The sequence below is a fragment of the Dinoponera quadriceps genome, unplaced genomic scaffold (genome assembly GCF_001313825.1).
Source record: "Dinoponera quadriceps isolate SergipeBrazil2010 unplaced genomic scaffold, ASM131382v1 scaffold192, whole genome shotgun sequence".
NCBI classification, from domain to species: Eukaryota; Metazoa; Arthropoda; class Insecta; order Hymenoptera; family Formicidae; genus Dinoponera; species Dinoponera quadriceps.
The window spans coordinates 12,950-30,482 of NW_014554324.1; the positions used below are offsets into that span (position 1 = coordinate 12,950).

At 43.1% G+C, this 17,533-nt stretch overlaps 1 protein-coding gene across 1 annotated transcript; it reads left to right on the forward strand.

The window, feature by feature from the left end:
* Window positions 1-5,707: 5,707 nt before the first annotated feature.
* Window positions 5,708-17,005, forward strand: LOC106746734 (SPARC). Its single transcript, XM_014623651.1, has 6 exons — window positions 5,708-5,836; window positions 11,380-11,462; window positions 11,795-12,019; window positions 12,683-12,901; window positions 13,348-13,698; window positions 15,354-17,005. The coding sequence occupies exons 2-6, from the start codon at window positions 11,388-11,390 to the stop codon at window positions 15,408-15,410; spliced, it is 927 nt and encodes a 308-aa protein (XP_014479137.1). The 5' UTR covers window positions 5,708-5,836; window positions 11,380-11,387; the 3' UTR covers window positions 15,411-17,005.
* Window positions 17,006-17,533: the final 528 nt, after the last annotated feature.

Consider the following 17,533-nt stretch of genomic DNA (forward strand, 5'->3'; position numbering starts at 1 on the left):
CAGAACGTGTGGTACGTTTCTCGGTAATACCGAAATCTAGTAATTTTTGCTGTAAAATTTTCTCTGTGTGTGTGTGTATATAATGCAGTATCGTGCATGAGCGACATCTTACTCGAGGACACGGTGCGCTTGATTATCGTTATCATGTTATTGTGTTATACATTTGTTCGCGATCCTGCTCCGACGAGAGAGAGAGAGAGAGAGAAGAAGAGTCGTTCCGCGGTGTCTTCCTCGCATTCGTGGCTCTTTCGCGATCGAACGACGCGGATATCGCTCGATGTCGCGTGTTTCTCTTATCGAGGCCGAGAGGAAAATCGACCGATCGCGTGACACGCGATAGAGAGATTAACACGTGTTGGAGGAGGAAAATGTATCCGGTTGCGAACGATGTTGAAATTAAAGAAACTCGAGCGGAAGAGCCGAGCGCGCGCGAAAAAAAATTGAGCGGGCGTGCGAGCGAGAGAGAGAGAGAGAGAGAGAGAGAGAGGAATTTTATATCTCTCATTGTCTCGATTGTCGAGATTGTTACGAACGCAGATCATGGCGCACGATTCCCCACGTTCTGCCTGGTCGATCCGCAATCGATGATCGAGGAGGAAAGGAAAGATGCACGGCGATCGCTGCCTCGCGTCCGCTCTTGAGGCTGCCGTTTCCTCGTTTAAGCGTCGAAAACATCTTCGCCCGAAACACTTCTTCGCGATTCGAGCTACTTTCGACTTTCCTTCCCGATTTCGATCTTAGGAAGTTCGTTCGACTTCGCGTCGACGTCGCCCGGCTCGCGTTTGTCCAGCGTTTTAATGCAGTAATATGTTTACATAGTGAGATATATATATATATATATATATATATTATCGATGAGGAAAGAAAGAGTCGGTTTTACAAAGAATGAAACGCGATGTCGGGGGGATCGACGCGCAGGAATCGCGAAGGGTTGAACATCGCGCGTCTCCGGTGAGAAATCTGCACACGCGCGTGCGATGTCGGTGTTTCCTTCAACGCAATTCTTAGGACGACGACAATGATAGCGATTACGTGGTGGCGGCGCCAATTTCTCGCAATGATTCAGATGCGGACGAGAGGACAGGTCTTCTACGGCGTTTCTACCATCTGCAAGTGTATTTAAGACGCGAGAGCGTAGCATCCTCGCCCGTACACGCGACGTCCCCCGGGCTCCTCACACGACAACACTCCCTTCTGGCAACCTCCCTCCGCCCTCATCGTTTCCTTCACCCGAGAGAGGCAGCTCTATATTCCGTTATATAGATAGTAAACGCTACCGTAGAGAATAATGCAGAGATTCGATCCGTCGAATTGTTTCTCTTTGTAAGTTAGTTCATAGCGCGGAAACGTCTTTTCCGGATCTTCTGTCGGTAGCGTAAAAGAGTCATCGGTATTTTAGCGTTGTTATGAGTGAATGAGCGAGCGAAAGAAAGAAGAGAGAATGTGTATGTGTGCGTACGCGTATGTATGGTGTATGCGCGAGAGAGAGAAAGCGGGAGGAAGGAAACAGTTGATATCGTTAAATTTGGGTCGGAAATAACAACAGGATGGAGCACCTTAACTTGATCGCACTTCTCTCTTCCTTGCGACTGCAAGCGGAATATCGCCGTGCGATGTTTTGTGTGATTTCGCGCGAAGAGAGATCGGAGAAGCGGGTGGGTGTTCCTTTCGCGTCACGTTCATTTTCGGAGATGATCGTAACTGAAATAATCGTAATCACGAACGGCTTTGCTCTCTCATTCCGTTCTCCTCAAGGCGCTCGGGCGAGAGCCCAGGGTAAATGGCAGCTTTCAAAGAGTCCACGATTTCACATACCGATGATTTGTAATATAATGAGATCCTTCCCGTGATGTTTTTTCGTCCCTCTCCTTTTTTTTTTTCTTTTATGTAAGATGTTTATAATAAATCGTAAGAGTATATAACGTGTATTGTTACACTTGTGAAAATTCCTCGTAACGTCGTAACGATTCTTTCGAGCCCTTAACGCGTTAGCATTCTATTCAGACATTGCTCAATACTTTTACATGTCTTCTATATAAACTAAGCGTGAGACCGCTGTCTGTGTATAAAGAACAAAAAATGTAGAAAAAAATGAAGTTATGGGGATTTTTCATCAAGACGCACGTCGCGAACGATAAAAACATTGATGTAGCATGTGTGCGAGATTATATAAAAAAAATTTAAGTAATATATATATATTACTTTTATATATATATATATATATATATATATATAAATATGTAGACACACGTTCTCTCTTCTCGCATTCTTTGCAACCACAAGCCAACAACACTCTTCTGCTCGAACACTCGAGTCGAGATCTTGATTCAATCGGTCTCAACGAGATCACACCCTCAAGAGAAAGAGCATCCTCTACTTCGTAATTTATATATCATATCTTCGGAAATAAAATAGAAAGAAAAATGATACCGATTATTCGTAAATAGCGTTTTAACGTTCGGTCTCGTGAAAGATCATGTAAGACGCGTACTATAAAACGGAACCGCACCGTTGCGTTCGCGTTGTTTTACTACTTCGCTGTGAAAACCTTCCGGACACCACCTATTATCGACACCTACGAAGCGACCCGACACTTTGATACTGCCGCAGTAAATCGTGTACCAGTCGTACCTGCATTTCCTCGAGAACCATGGATGTCCGGATGTAGTGTACATATAGAAGAGGATCGCACGCGCAGTTTACACGTTTCGCTTAGGCGGTCCGCCAACTGTCCTAGAGCGCGAATTAAACGGCAAGTATATAGCGTCAATCATGTACACGTGATCACGATGTGATCCCGTAATTTCCGAGAAAATAAAATAAAACAATCGCGCCTAACGCGGCGATCAAAGTGTCGCGTTCAATCGTTCAACACAAAACACGTTCGCCTAACGTAGACATTTTCACGGTAGCTGATTGCACATTTAATCTATGTGGGTGTGTGTGCGTTCGTCACTTTAAGCAAGGTCTAAGGTAGTAGGCATCGCAACGGTTAGCTATTTCCCTTTTACGGTATGCAATAAAATACGACAATGTACGTGTCAGTAGAAAGAAAAAAGGGGTACTTTAAGTATTGAAGCGCCAGCCGTTTCACCTTGTATACATACGTAGAGCATATTTGGAGAGATATTTATATAGGTAAGAGATGGGGGAAGGAAGAAAGAGAGAGTGTGTGTGTGTGTGTGTGTGTTGAGGGTGGAAGGGAGGGGGAGAGAGAGAAAGAGAGAAGTTTTACGCCGGCCAATGTAGCCGTTCAATATACTCCATAATCGCAGATTATATGACTTCCGATTTCTCGCCTGTCACCGACTATGAAAACGTTCTATACGATCACCACTCACTCACTGTTTAACTACGCCACATCCTTGTCCATCTAGAGCATATCCGTGTGTTCAAGTACAACGTGTTCAAAGCCACAGTTACGCGAAATCGTCGCTTTATTACCACTTGAAAGAGAGCTCCGCAAATTTTTAGTGTGAATGTTTCCGTTTCTAAGTAACTATTAATAATAATAATAATATTAATAATAATAAAGTACAGATAAATATAACAAACGCGCGCGGGGAGGGAGGATATGAGAAAGAAAAAAAAAATGCAAATAATTATAACGATGTAATATTAATTAGAAGATGGCGATCAATAAGTTATGAATTTTTGTAGCATACGTTTTTATTTTGGTCCGCCAGGCCAGTCTGTGTGTACAACCGTGAAACGACGTTACTGCGATAAGAGGAGGAAGAGAAAAAAAAAAAGAGAAAAGACAATGTTAAAGGAAATATGAAAGAACAAACATCAAATGTACTGTAACTTTTTGCATTTAGTATATAATATATACCTACCTTACTACCACAAAACCCCCCTATTAAGTATCACTTTATTTGTCGCAGCGTGCGCGTGCGTCTTTTACATGTCACCGTACGAGGTTTCACTGAATTTCGAACAAAGCCGCGCTCTCCTCCGCAATCCATTTCCGGTCGATCCGTTGATATTTGTACGCAGCACCCGTAATTAAGTGCATCACCGTCCGTTAGTTTCGCTGTAGACTGCGATTTTTCCGTCTTACGATCGCGCGTTTTCTCTTCCTTCCATTCCCGAGGGGGAAAATTAAATTTTCCAACTCTTGGCCTGAGACTCAACATTGCGAGATAAATCACCACGCGTGAGATAGTACGAGGGTGGTCCTTGAAGTACCCGACCCAACAAAGAAAACACAAAAATTTTGGAAAAAAATGTATTTATTTTTCAACATAATCTCCTTTCAGCTCTATACACTTGTCCCAGCGATGTTCAATAAGTTCGATACCCTTTTTATAATAAGAACTGTCTTGCTTCTCAAAATAGCCATTAACTGCCGACATCACTTCTTCATCGTTGGAAAATCTTTGACCACTGAGTCATTTTTTCAAGTTTGGGAACAGAAAATAATCCGAGGGGGCTAAATCTGGCGAATAGGGCGCATGAGGTAGCAATTGAAACTTGGCTAAACACTCAATTGAAACATCTTCACGACACTGTTTTTACTCGAGTGTGAGCCAACGCGGCACCCATCTTGCACACAGCTTTCTCATGTCCAAATTTTCAGATAATATGCGATGTACCGCACTTTTTGAAATGCCTACTATGTCTGCTAGCTCGCGCACTATCAGTCGACGATCATCCAATACCGCTTTGTGGATTTTCTTCACCATTTCTGGAGTCGTCACCTCATTTGGTCGACCACTGCGATGCTCGTTTTGGCAGCTCGTACGGCCTCGTTTAAACTCTGCTGCCCAATATTTTACTGTTGTAAACGAAGGAGCAGACTCACCCAGAGTAGAATCCAGTTCAACTTTTATATTGGTTGGGCTGAGGCCTTTCAAATAAAAGTATTGTATCACATAACGATGACTAATTTTCTCTATTTTCACAAATTCACTGAAAACGTTCATTATTGATGACTGCCAAACAAATACTAAACAACGTGGCGTCTTCAAACTTGAAACATATGCTTTATAGATTATGTACTTTCTAATACAGTGATATTTTTTCCAAAATTTTTGTGTTTTCTTTGTTGGGTCGGGTACTTCAGGGACCACCCTCGTACGTAATAGTAATTTACACAAATTACAGGACATATTTTATTTTCATTATATACGCATTGATTTATTACAATGCATAATTTCTTATATGGACTATTCACGACGAGAAAAGTTTCAGTGTGCGTAGGCGGTAACGCAATACGAAACTCGTTCGGCGGCCGATGCCGTTAATCATTAATTAACGAACAAAGACTGAAGCCGCTATTTCATCCTCCGACTGCTGCAGCTATAGGTTGTTACATTAACGTCTCATTGCTCCAAGTTATATTTATTTGTTTATTTAAATTTCTACAACGTAAGGTAAACCTTCTTCTATACTTTCGTGATAATTTCTGCTACACTCGCCCGTCCTACTTCCGTTTCAGTGTAGTCCTGGTACAGCTGAAAGGAACGAATCTCTCACCACCGAGTGTCCCCGGGGAAGACGATCGATCTCCGTCGAGCGGGAAGACGCGATCGCGTCGTTTATGCGCGTGCCACGCATTACGTAGGACGACGGAAAGAGTTCACTCGGGGGGTGTAGGAAGGAAGAAAAAAGGCGCGAGAGAGATGAGATCATCATCTCGTCTCCGCAGCGTTCGGCAGCGCGCGGCGATCGGCTCGCCGCGGCCCGCGCGTGTCGGCGCCGCACTGCGACGGGCAGTCAGTACCGGTCCAGCGACCGATTTGGAGGGCTGTTCGATTCTTCTTGCGGACGCGAGGAGGGAAGCGCCGAGCGAGCGACGCGAGTTGTCTTGGTCGAAGAGAGTCAGCGCGAGGTCGGTACTTGCGATCTTCTTCTCACATCGTCATTTTAACGCGCGATTTTGAAACGATGCTTGTGGAAAACTTAGGATCCGCGATCGCTGCTGCCGATTAATGTGTAAGAATTTTGGCGAATAATTGATCGCGTCCGCACTCTCGTGATGAAGGATTCGTGTCGTAAGTAACGACACTTCGGGTTACCGATGGTTATTTCAAACCTCTTCCAAGAGAGATTACTCAGATTTGAATTTAGATCTGGATGAGTTTGACAGGTGAATCACAATGTCACGTGTATCATGAAACGAAAAAAAAAAGAACTTACGGAAACTCGGATCTAAATTGAAATTCAAATCTGAGTATTTTTCGCGCGGCCGAGATTTCAAACGAAAGAAACTTCCAATCGACAGAGATGAATCCCCTCCGGACGAAAGTCGACTCGATTGCAAAACTGTGACGTGGTCATCCGCGAAAGGTGAATTGGCGGGTGTCTTGGTCCTCGCGCGACCAAATTCGGCGATTTCTCGGCCGCGTTGACACACGAATGATCGCGGCACCGTGTACATATTGGGATATAAGCAGATATGGTCAGTCATAAAAAGATTGCGACACTTTTTCCCGATGAGTTTCGCAACGTATTTCTCATCCGAAAAGAAAATATAAAGTAAAAGTACCAATACTTGGATACATACCTAACTCTAGACAAGTTTTGTCGCTTTGGTCTTTAAATACGAATATTTAAACTTTTAATATATACAAACATTTTATATTTAACGATTAAACGTTCGTACTCAAAGACCGAAACAACACAAGAATGCCCACAATGAAGTACATTATCGGTACGTTGTTATCACTCAGGTATTAATACTTTGAATTTATCTTCTGCGAATGATTAAAAAACAAATTCTCCTATTAGACACGAGATGTGTTGCGAAACTTATAAAAAAAAAAACGCAGTCCTTTTGTAACATTTTCTGTAATAATTGACCATACCTGAAGCGCGTCGTGATCGCAGCGTAGGTACGCACGAAAATGAGATCGCCGGTCGTTTACATCGTCAGGATTCAAACTCGAGAAAAAGAGAGAGGACCCTTTTTGCCGTGAAACCTCTTCCGTGACCGTACCTTTGCTATTTAACGAAATCCCTTCGCCTTTTTCATCGCGGAAACGAGTTCCCGCCGCCGAGTCGTCACGCTGGTGGATCGCGTGTTTGGAAGCGTGCGGCAACACGTTTCGCGCGAGAAATTAATCGATCATTGTAACGCGATTCGCAACGCGAGAAATGCCTTCCGAGCCTCTCGTATTAATTTTCGCATAGCGTTCGTATGAGTCAGACTTTTTAACAGAACTGCATACGCAAGTGGATGTGTTAACGCGAGCGAGAGCGCGCGCACGGTGGGCGTATCTGTAACTGAATTATCTTCTGTCATGTGTATTTCTCGGAAATTCTCCTGCCTGGAACGGAAATCCAACGTTCTTTGTTCCCTTTGAATTGTTGCCGCTAATTACTACGAATTGAAAACAAATATTATCTTTCTCTTCCCCTTCTGCCCCTCCCATCGATTTTCTCACGAATATCGCGGAACGATTTAGTGTTGTACTTATAGTTGTTACGTTGTTAGTTCTTTAGATGTTGTCGTCGCAAGTGAAAGAATTTGCTCGAAAAGTCGCGCGATTTTCGCGCGCAATACTCGCAACTTTCTATTATTAGAAACGGCTCATAATAGAAACGACGTTTTGTACGTGCACGCCTGGGACGAGTTCAATCGTGCGACCTTTTCTTATGCCATTGATATTGTGTCGCAATCCTTCCCAAAGTTCAAAACTCGATCCGATAAGGAAACACTGCAAGTGCGTGTCGTCTCTAAGATCTCTATCCGCTCGAATGTAAAATGCGCGCATCCTCGTCGTTTCTAGACAATTCAAACGTTGATTAACACACGTATTTTCGAGAAGATAAATTACACCGCGCTGGAACACTCGTTCCTTTTCCTCTCAACCTTAGTATCCGTTTCGCTCTATAATGGCAAACGTTCAAATGGCCAAAGTGCAGCCTAGTTAAGCGAAAACGTGTAGACGCTCGAGTGTACGCGCAAAATTACAACAACGTCGATATTGCTCGTTAAAAGCACGTTAAAAGCATTTTCGTCCCTCTCCTCGGAGAGGATTCGCCCACGTTACGGCGAACGTGATCGGTGACGCGATAAAAAACGGACCGTGCGATTCCTACGCGGAGCTCGCCTCTGCGTTCGCATCGAGCCGCGTGACGCTTCGCGAGCGCGCTGCGCCGCGACGACTGCGCGAATCGCCGGGGGGAGCCGCTCTTCTTCGGCTGATGCCCGGAGTATCCAGACTTTAACCTATTACGTGGAAACTTCAGTTTTCTGCGTCTCACACGTGGGCGCGCGCGTACCGTGTCCAATAGGAAGATGTATTTCCTGAGAATTATCGAGAAACAAATTCTCTTATCGGACACGAGACGCGTTGAGAAACTTGAAAAAAAAAATGTTGCAGACTCTTCGTAACTGACCATCAGGGTGAGATTCACCCTTCAATTCCGAGTGAAAATATTCTCTCTCGACGGTTCGGATTTCATTCTATATGAGTGAAAAGTCGCTCGAATTCGAGCGAGGTCTCGCGACAAGAAATCGAGAGAATGATCTTTCTCTACCGATGATTTCGGAAAGACGTGATCTCTTCAGATATCGGTTTTTTCGTATTTCGTGGCATTAATCGTTCAGAAATCACACGACTCGCAATTGACGGCTCCGTACAAATATTCAAATACCTCGATGGATTCGATCACGCATTTATAGCGTTCGCGAAATATACAATATCGCGGTTCTTCCTCAGATAAGATTAACTTCCCATTGCGTCGTGACTAATTTGATGGATCAACTTAGTGCCTCGTAATCGCGAATCAAGAGCAGTGAATGAAGAATACAGAGTTCGCACGCACGCATGCCGTTTATAGACGATACGATCGTTTGTTTTTATGTTAAACAAAACCTAACGCCGAGATAACATCTGAGGATGTGATCTTGCGCGTATAGATAGAGAAGTGTAATTATACACATCATAATAAGGCAGCATAATAGTGATAACCACAGCTCTCTACATTCACACGTGCTTTGTATTTTATTTCTAATTTCATTGTTCATTTCATTTCTTCCCCTTAATTTCTCATTTCTTTTATTCGATGTTAATTCTCCTTCCTTTTTAACACGAGAACACGAAGGTTCCCGGTCGAGTCCCGTTTCAGCTTTTCATTACTTACACTCGCACGATCCTCCCACATCGGGAGGAAAAAAAGCGCATGCTTTAATCGCTTTAAAGTCGAGGGAATTCACGAGCTGATCGAAACCTCGGCTTAACGAACCGCGGACATCTCGAGTCGTAGATGCAATTAGACGGAATTAAGGATCGCGTCGCAGTGAGCTGCGTAACACGTTTAACTCGCAGATGACGGAACAGGAAACGGCCGCCGTTTTAACGGCCGAGCTCCCGATACGGCGTCGGGATATTTATTTGTGCGTCGATGTTGCGTGTATATACAAACGTCACGACTCTTCTGTAAATATTTCAAACATGTGCGGGCCGACTCACTCCCGATTCCTCTGGACGATAAGTCGCTTGTCGTCGTGATAAAAAATTAATGGAATCCAAAATAGCGCTCGACGAAAGACGAGAAGGAGCGTCCCCCGTATTATTTATCTCCCGTCGACATATTTTTTTCCTCTGTCTCTGTACATTATTATCTCTGTATCACTCTGTATCTTCATTTCGTCAATTCCTACATTATATACTACATTATCTTCTATTATTTTTCCCAGGTAGATTATTTCGATTGTTTCACGATTCAACTTTCCCAGCAGGATGACTCTTGCGCTCTACAAATGAGATGAACAAATTATAAATCAACGGGGTAATGTTTATGCATCGAACGACATTTCGAAGGCTGAATTGCACCGTATCAGCCGTGTGACTTTCATGTCTTCCGTTATCGCTGAAAATGCGACAGTAGAGGCGTGTAAGCCGCTCAGTAAAATCGCCCATCGAACATCAGTTGTACATTACATTTATATTATAATTTCTCTCACTCAACACATAACACGTGTGTCATATATTGCATTTACATTGTTGGGTGGAAAATCAACATGTTTACTGGCTGATTGTATCATCCTGTACGCACCCCTGAAAGATGACGAGCGTAGGTCGCGCGCAAATCGCGACAGACCGAGCGAAAACCCGCAGTCGCGGGTTAAAGACATGCGCGGTCCGTCCGGATGCTACTGAAACAGCGCTTTTTAAGTATCTGGGTTATCGCTTCGTTGCTCTTATTAAGGCGAAAGGCGAGATTTATCACGTTGACCCGCACGCAAGCGATTGTGCGTGCGCGCGTGTTCACACCGAGCGTAATATATCTTTCTAAACGTTATAACTAGGATTGTGTCTGCACGATTTCCAAACCTTATATATTGCATGCACTACGTCATAGGAATGTCTGAATGCGGAGCATTCTACGAAAGGGTGGTCTAATAAGCGATAAAGTTACGGCTGATTCGGTCGCGGTTTCTTTGGATGTATATTCGTTTTTACAATCAGCTCCTGCTGGTTAACTACGACGTTTGCGACGAGCGGAAGTAGCGTTTCTTAAAGGATTTGCCACGTCAGTGTGTTGTGACATGTCAGATGTATACCGTAAGATTTACACAAAGTCAGCAAGCTGGACGGCCCAAAGTGCCATACATTTTTCTTCACTTTATTATTTTCTTCTTGTATGTCGACGGCTAAAATCATAAATTCTGCAAATACGTCAAATACGCCGCCATTACCTCGGTATAAATTCACGGAAATGGCGCGAATGAAGAAATCGGTCGGCCTGATCGCGTGAAGAAATGCGATCTATCTTTTACGTCGACGCACCACCACCAATCGCATTGCGACCGCCGATAAAAACGCGGGCACGCGCGAGAAATGATGGCTGATTTATTTACTTGTACCGCGGGCGAGCTCACGTAACCGATTTAGCTCGGCGGGATATTAACCTCTTTCGTCGTAGTTGGAACTTGGAACCGTTCCGAGATTAATTCCCCCCGAAGTCCCTCGGACGCGAGAACGCGAGAACCTTCGATTTGTCATATTACGCGAAAGATGGATGTGGATGAATGGGCGAGGCTCTCTCTCTTTCTCGCGTGCGATATAACGATATTACGTGAATTTTTAAAGTAGAAAATGGTGCTGAAGCAAAAGGGAAGCGGAAGAGAGAGAGCCTGATAAACAATGAAGCCCACGCGGCTCAAATTTCTAAATTAGCATCCTAAAGCGTCCTATTTTTTACATCCTCCTTTTAAAAGTTTGTGCTGTTTATAAATATTTTATGTGTATATCTCGTAGACGCGTTCTCATTTACATTCAAAAAACATTTCAAAGATATTACCGGATAATGCGGACTCCTTTAGGATCGACGTTGTGAAGATGTTTCAGAAATATTGAAGTGACAAAGTTATTCATAATGTTGATGCCGATACAACGCTAATTGGTCATCGATTTGTCTCAGAGATCGCAATGCGGACGAAGCTGCAGCTGCTGTTGGTCGCGCTGCTCTTGGCAGTGCTGATAGTGGACACTGCATCTGCCCAGGTATCACAATTATTTTAACGATACAGAAAAAGATTGATCGAGAATTAACGTGACAACGAACGAGCCGAACGCTTTTCGGTTGAAGCAAAATTCCCGGTTCCAATAAGCGAATTTGATGAATGAAATTCAGAAATTCTGTTTCCTTCAATCAAAGTGCGTTCGATTCGATCGTTGTCAACGTTAATTCAAGCAATTGTTTTCCTCAATACACGTGCGACAGTTTTTGACACGTAAAATTTTCTATAATCGTACAACAAAGAAGAGATATTTAAATCGAAATTTAAATTTTGTACATTTTTACAAGATAATTAATCGCGTTTCATTGCAAATAGCAGCGCAGACGGAAATATCGACGTCGAAGGACCACGACAGAGGCACCCGTGCAGGATGAGATCATGAACATGCTGGAAGCTGACGAAATGGCCGAGGAGGCGGCGTCGGCTGACGCTGAGCTCACTCTCGAAAATGGCAGAAACGAGGTTGGATCGAAGCAGCAGCGTTTGCTCCTGGCGGACCCGTGCACGGATAAACACTGCGGCGCTGGTCGCGTTTGCAAGGTTCGTTGAGGAGGAGCCTTCTTTGCATGTAAATGCAAATGGGGAGAATGATTATGCGTAGATTCAGGACATACGGCAAATAAGCGATTCGAGAAACGTTTTCCGCTATTTACCTCCCTTTTTTCTCTTAATCACCCAATTTATTTAGATTTGAGACTTTTTTCTATTTTAGCCATATATATATATATATATATATATGATATTTGTATTTGCAGTTGTGATTCAACTAAAATATTCATATCTAAGACTCGTATTGATAGTCGTTACTTGAAACTTGTCTCATGCGAGACACTCAGATTTGAATTATAAGTTAGATTTGAGTTTTTTTAAGACAAATTGCACGATACATGTGATATTACGTTTGTAATCGCGATTCAACTGTAAAATTTATGTCGAAATCTGAATTTGAATATCTCACTTGAAACTTAGTAACACAGATAAATTAATAACACAAGTGACGACTATTAATACAGGTCTTCTGCATTCATTCGTATTTTTAGATCTTTCTCTCGCTAATAACTTCCAATATTTACCAGTCCGAGTGCAATCGGGTCGAATATAGAAATAACGGTACGCTCCGAGGTGAAATGTTAATTTCGATTTTGCCGAGTTCTCGAGAAGCGGACAAGTGAGCACGAAGTAATTCAACCTCTTCGATTTCAGAGTACGGAGGAGGGTACGGCCGAGTGCGTTTGCGTGGAAGTCTGCAACCAGGAGGTCGATCCCCGTCGCAAAGTGTGCAACAACTACAACGAGACCTTCGGCAGCGACTGCGAGGTCTATCAGGCGCGTTGCTTCTGTGACACTGGTGACGCCAGGTGCAGAGGCTCTGATTATCAGCACGTCCACATTGTGTATTACGGCGAGTGCCGACAGATACCTGTGAGTATATTCCATCACGCCATGACGGAACGGACACGCTCGAGAAACCGCATCTCGCCGAGTAAATTGAAAACAGCGAAATGTTCAGATCACCCGAGGGTCTTTCTTTCACTTTTGGATATCCGATTTTGCAAATTGTCCAATTTCTCAAATTTAACAAACCATATTTTCGTGTTAGCGAATTCTACCGGAAGGAAAGCTCCTCTTTTTGCGAGAGAGTCGACTTTGTACCTGATTCTTATATACTCTCCTAAGATAATTATTATAACATATATCTCTTTACAATTACTTTTTTATATATAATATTCGGAATTTATTAATGTTAATAATTTATTTTACCGATAACATTTAAAATAAAATAATCATCATCATAATTATTATGAACGAGATTTCACCTTAAAAACATCGCTTCTTCAACTGCTAAATCAGCTTGTTGATGTGTGCAGGCCTGCCAGGAGGATGATATGGCCGATTTCCCCAGACGAATGCGCGACTGGTTGTTCAACATCATGCGCGACTTGGCGGATCGTCAGGAGCTGCCGTCGCATTATCTGAAGATGCAGCGCGAAGCCGAGACGAATCACACGTTGCGCTGGGCGAACGCGGCCATCTGGAAGTGGTGCGATCTGGATGGCCACCCGCACGACCGAGCTGTGTCCCGTCACGAGCTCTTTCCAATCAGGGCGCCTTTGATGGCGCTCGAACACTGTATTGCCCCCTTCTTGGATTCCTGCGACGCTGATAACGATCATAAGATCACGCTGATCGAGTGGGGCAAGTGCCTGGAGCTCGACGAGGTATGTTTTTCCTAACTTATATTATTCTCGATAACTTTTCCCATGCCGTCAAATGAAAACGGAATAATAATTAACTTTCTTATCAACCGATGTTTCTTCTCTCTCTCGAGAACTATTCATGCGAATCTTTTTTACTTCTCGTTATCGGCTAGATAACGTCAACAAGAGGTGCCAAACTTGCACATTGAAAAAAAAGTGGTAGAATCAACGAAATTTTGCTGAAACAAATAAAATCTGTTCAAACGCAACGTTTAGTCTATTGAAAACAAAAACAAATTGTACAGTTGCTGTAATAAATTATCAATTCAATGCTTGCCATTTGGTCAGAAACTATATTTACACAACATATCATTATTGCGCCAACGATTATATTTGTTCAGTGGTCACAATATTTTCTTGAATGAAGGTAACCGCCGATTTTGTCGATTTAGTTACTTTTTTTCTCAAGATCCATAAGTCATTATGTCTACAAATAGCCTCTGCTTTTTTATCTTTCATATTGATCGTTTAATACACGTATCAAATGTACATCACAAAACATCCCAATTGCAATGTCCCCTTTTGTGTCAATCCTTCAAATTTTTTATCAGATCCCTGGGAAACGGGGTCAGTTTTCTGTATTCATAGCACGTGTTTCCTCGATCCGTAAATATATTGTAATATAAATGTCACGGTTAAATCATCGTGTGCAGCGCGGGCGGCACGCTTGTACATGAATACGGTTGTTATCCTATCGTGCGATACGAAATCTGTGAAATGAGACTTTGTAATGTATTATTTACCATTCAGTTACTTTATGCGACAGATACGCGACAAATGTGTACATACATATGTGCGTGTATGAGATATAAAAGCGTACAACACTGCCCCCCCGACTAATAAGATAATCGTTTGGGCTAGGGTACGGTCCGTCTAATGTTGCAAGTGTTTCAAAGCCTTCTTTTTTTCACACATTCGGAATTCGATTACGACATTGTAGAAAGATTTGAAGCGTCTAATGGACTTTGCCTTAGCTTTCAAATAGATTCGGGTTCTTCTGCATTCTTGCTTTGCGAGCACACGAGGAATTCAATATCCGTTCTAGACGTGACTTTTATATTTAATCGGAACCTTACGCGCGTCTCGCAAGTAAACATTTCTCGAGGCATTATTTTGTATGTAAAGAATAATTTGCTTAGATATTTACGTTAATATATACGTTGATATATATTCTTTCTTTGAGTCCTGGTCCTCTTTTTGGGAAATTTAGCATTATCTCATCCGAAAGACACTAGATGAACATAAATAATGTTTCAAAAGTGATTTTGGCGGGAAATAATTAAAAATCTTTACTACGGAAGATTGGAACAAATTGACGAGAATTCAACTGTTTGCTTTTTTTTTTCCAAGATAAATAAAGTACAACTACAATCAGATTACTCTAAAACGCTTTACTAGACAATGCAGATAGATAAATAGAGATATCTTTGTTTATACATATCTGTAAATATTCGCCGGGACTCGAGGAGTTGAGTAATCGGACACGCTGTATACTTACGCGCCGCCGTACAATACACACGCAGCACTCGACGGGCACTCGAATATCTCGCGTTATCTTATCAGCACAATGCGACCCGAGTATAATGTGAGAGCAACGGCGAAAATAATCATTTCAGGACGACATAGACGACAAGTGCGACGAGCTGGTGGAGGCGCAGCACGAGCACTATTAGAAACGCTTCCACTTCCTCGACGACGGGCGCGATCAGGACGGAACGACGGAACAATAAGCAGGACGACAAACGGTCGAGGGCGCAAAGGACCGGGCAGGTGACGCGCAGAGCGGAGGGAGAGAGGGAGGGCAGAGCGATACACGACGGGCCGAGTAAAAATGGCGGGAAAAATCGTGGCCTGGCGCTCGCATCGACGCGGCCAACGCGCAGGCTCGGCGCGCATCGACGAGTCGATACCGCGTCGCGCGCGAGAGAGGCATCTCTCCGGTGCGCCTTCGGTATACGTGCCAACAACAAGCCAGTGCCGCCGACTTAGGGCCGCCGCGCCTCAATAATCCAAGCTCTCTCGTCGCCGGCGAGCTACTCGCGATCACGGCGAAGCCGGTGCCCGGTGACAGAGCCACGGATTCGAGCACGCGAGTCGGCTGTATTTTCGAACATTCGCGTCGCCCACGACGTCTCGATACTTATGATCGCGCGATTCGATTAATTTGAATTCGAGTAGAATACGCGTTTGCCCGTGGAGTAGGATTCGCCGGAAAATCGCACGACGTACACGTGCGAGGGAAACTGTTCGAGGAGCCTGCGAAATCTCGCGAATATTCGTGCGATTAGAAAAGCAGAGAGAGAGAAACGAACGCATTCGAAAAGAGTCTGGCGGATTCTACGTGAACGCGAAACCGCAAGTATGTATCATCTACTGAGATATTTATGTTCCGATTTCGCGGTCATCTCGCAGGTACTACACGTGAATCGTTCATTTTGTCGTCCTACGATGATATGTGTATTCTACGTGGAAATTGATTCTTTTTCTTTTTTCCGAGAGAGAACCCAGGTGGAACGGAAAATGATGACAGTGTTAAAATGACGTCAAGATGATGAAAAAAAAAATGATCGAAGAATAAGTTTACGTAGTCGTTTTCTCGTCATTTCGATATATACGATCATTCTCGCGTTATCTTCTGTTCCACCTGAGGTCGTGCACACACTGCGTTATGTGTATATGCCTTACCGCTGCAATTAGAGTTGCAACTTTTTCACCTTATGTGCATGCTAAGGCTGAAAATCGCAATACTCTCAATTTAGGAAACGGCAAGGCGTACTTGATGCAGTTTATACTCGTTCGGAGGTATACTTCGCTCGCGAAGTTACGTCGAATGCATGGAAGATTCGATAGAAAGATGTCCCGTTCGCGCCCGTTCATAGCATAAATTCTCGCGTTTCCCGATTCGCCACGCACGCATTTTCTGCGCGCAATCTTTTGTATGAAATCACTGCCTCGTTTTTTCAGCCAATAAAGAGAAATAATGCTGTTATTTCGAGCCAGTTTACTTTTTCACGAAAAAAAGTGGGGGAAAAATGCATCACGATATTCATCCATCCCCCCACCGGCGATTTCATTCTTCACCCTCGTTTAATTGTGCTATTTTCCACTGTCTCCTTTCGTTGCACGCCAGAAACGAACGTAGTGCAGTTCGTTATTATTATCGGAATTAATTATCGAAAACTGCGGAATGTAACAGCCACGCACGCGCTATTTTATGTATCCTGATTTATTATTTGCGCGAAATTGAAATATATTCGTTGAAAATCAAGTACGTACCTCTTACCGGGGGTTTCGTATAAATCAATATTATCAGGCAAGAATTTTATCGTCAATGATACTTTATCGATGCGGTTTCACGGGGAATTACGTCGCAGAAATTGTTCGAGCAACATTGTGTTGATGACATAATAGTTAGATATATTATTGACCGAGTAAAGTCCGCTTTGTTTGCAACATTATCTCACCCGACACCTTACGTTTGATTCGTGTTTGTAATCACAAAATAATTATGAAAATAGTTACGTCCGATGTATAAAGAAAATTGTTCATAAAATCGTTAACAAATTTGTAGCACATTATCATTTTTAACCCTTCGAGTTCCGGCGTATTTTTAAAATTCTCTAGTCCCCTTCAGAATATATATGTATATATATATATATATATATATTTCACGCTTTCAAAGCTACCTAGTAGTACAGTTACAGAGTTATACTTTACTTATCTTGAAAAAGTCAACTGAATTTCCGTAAATTTTCCAATCTTCCGCAATCGAATGTTTGAATTTTTCCGGTCGCAA

Coding starts and splice junctions, on each gene's coding strand:
- LOC106746734 (XM_014623651.1), top strand. CDS start 11,388: ATGCGGACGAAGCTGCAGCTGCTGTTGGTCGCGCTGCTCTTGGCAGTG. Junction 12,902..13,347: donor GCGAGTGCCGACAGATACCT/GTGAGTATATTC, acceptor TGATGTGTGCAG/GCCTGCCAGGAGGATGATAT. Junction 13,699..15,353: donor AGTGCCTGGAGCTCGACGAG/GTATGTTTTTCC, acceptor TAATCATTTCAG/GACGACATAGACGACAAGTG.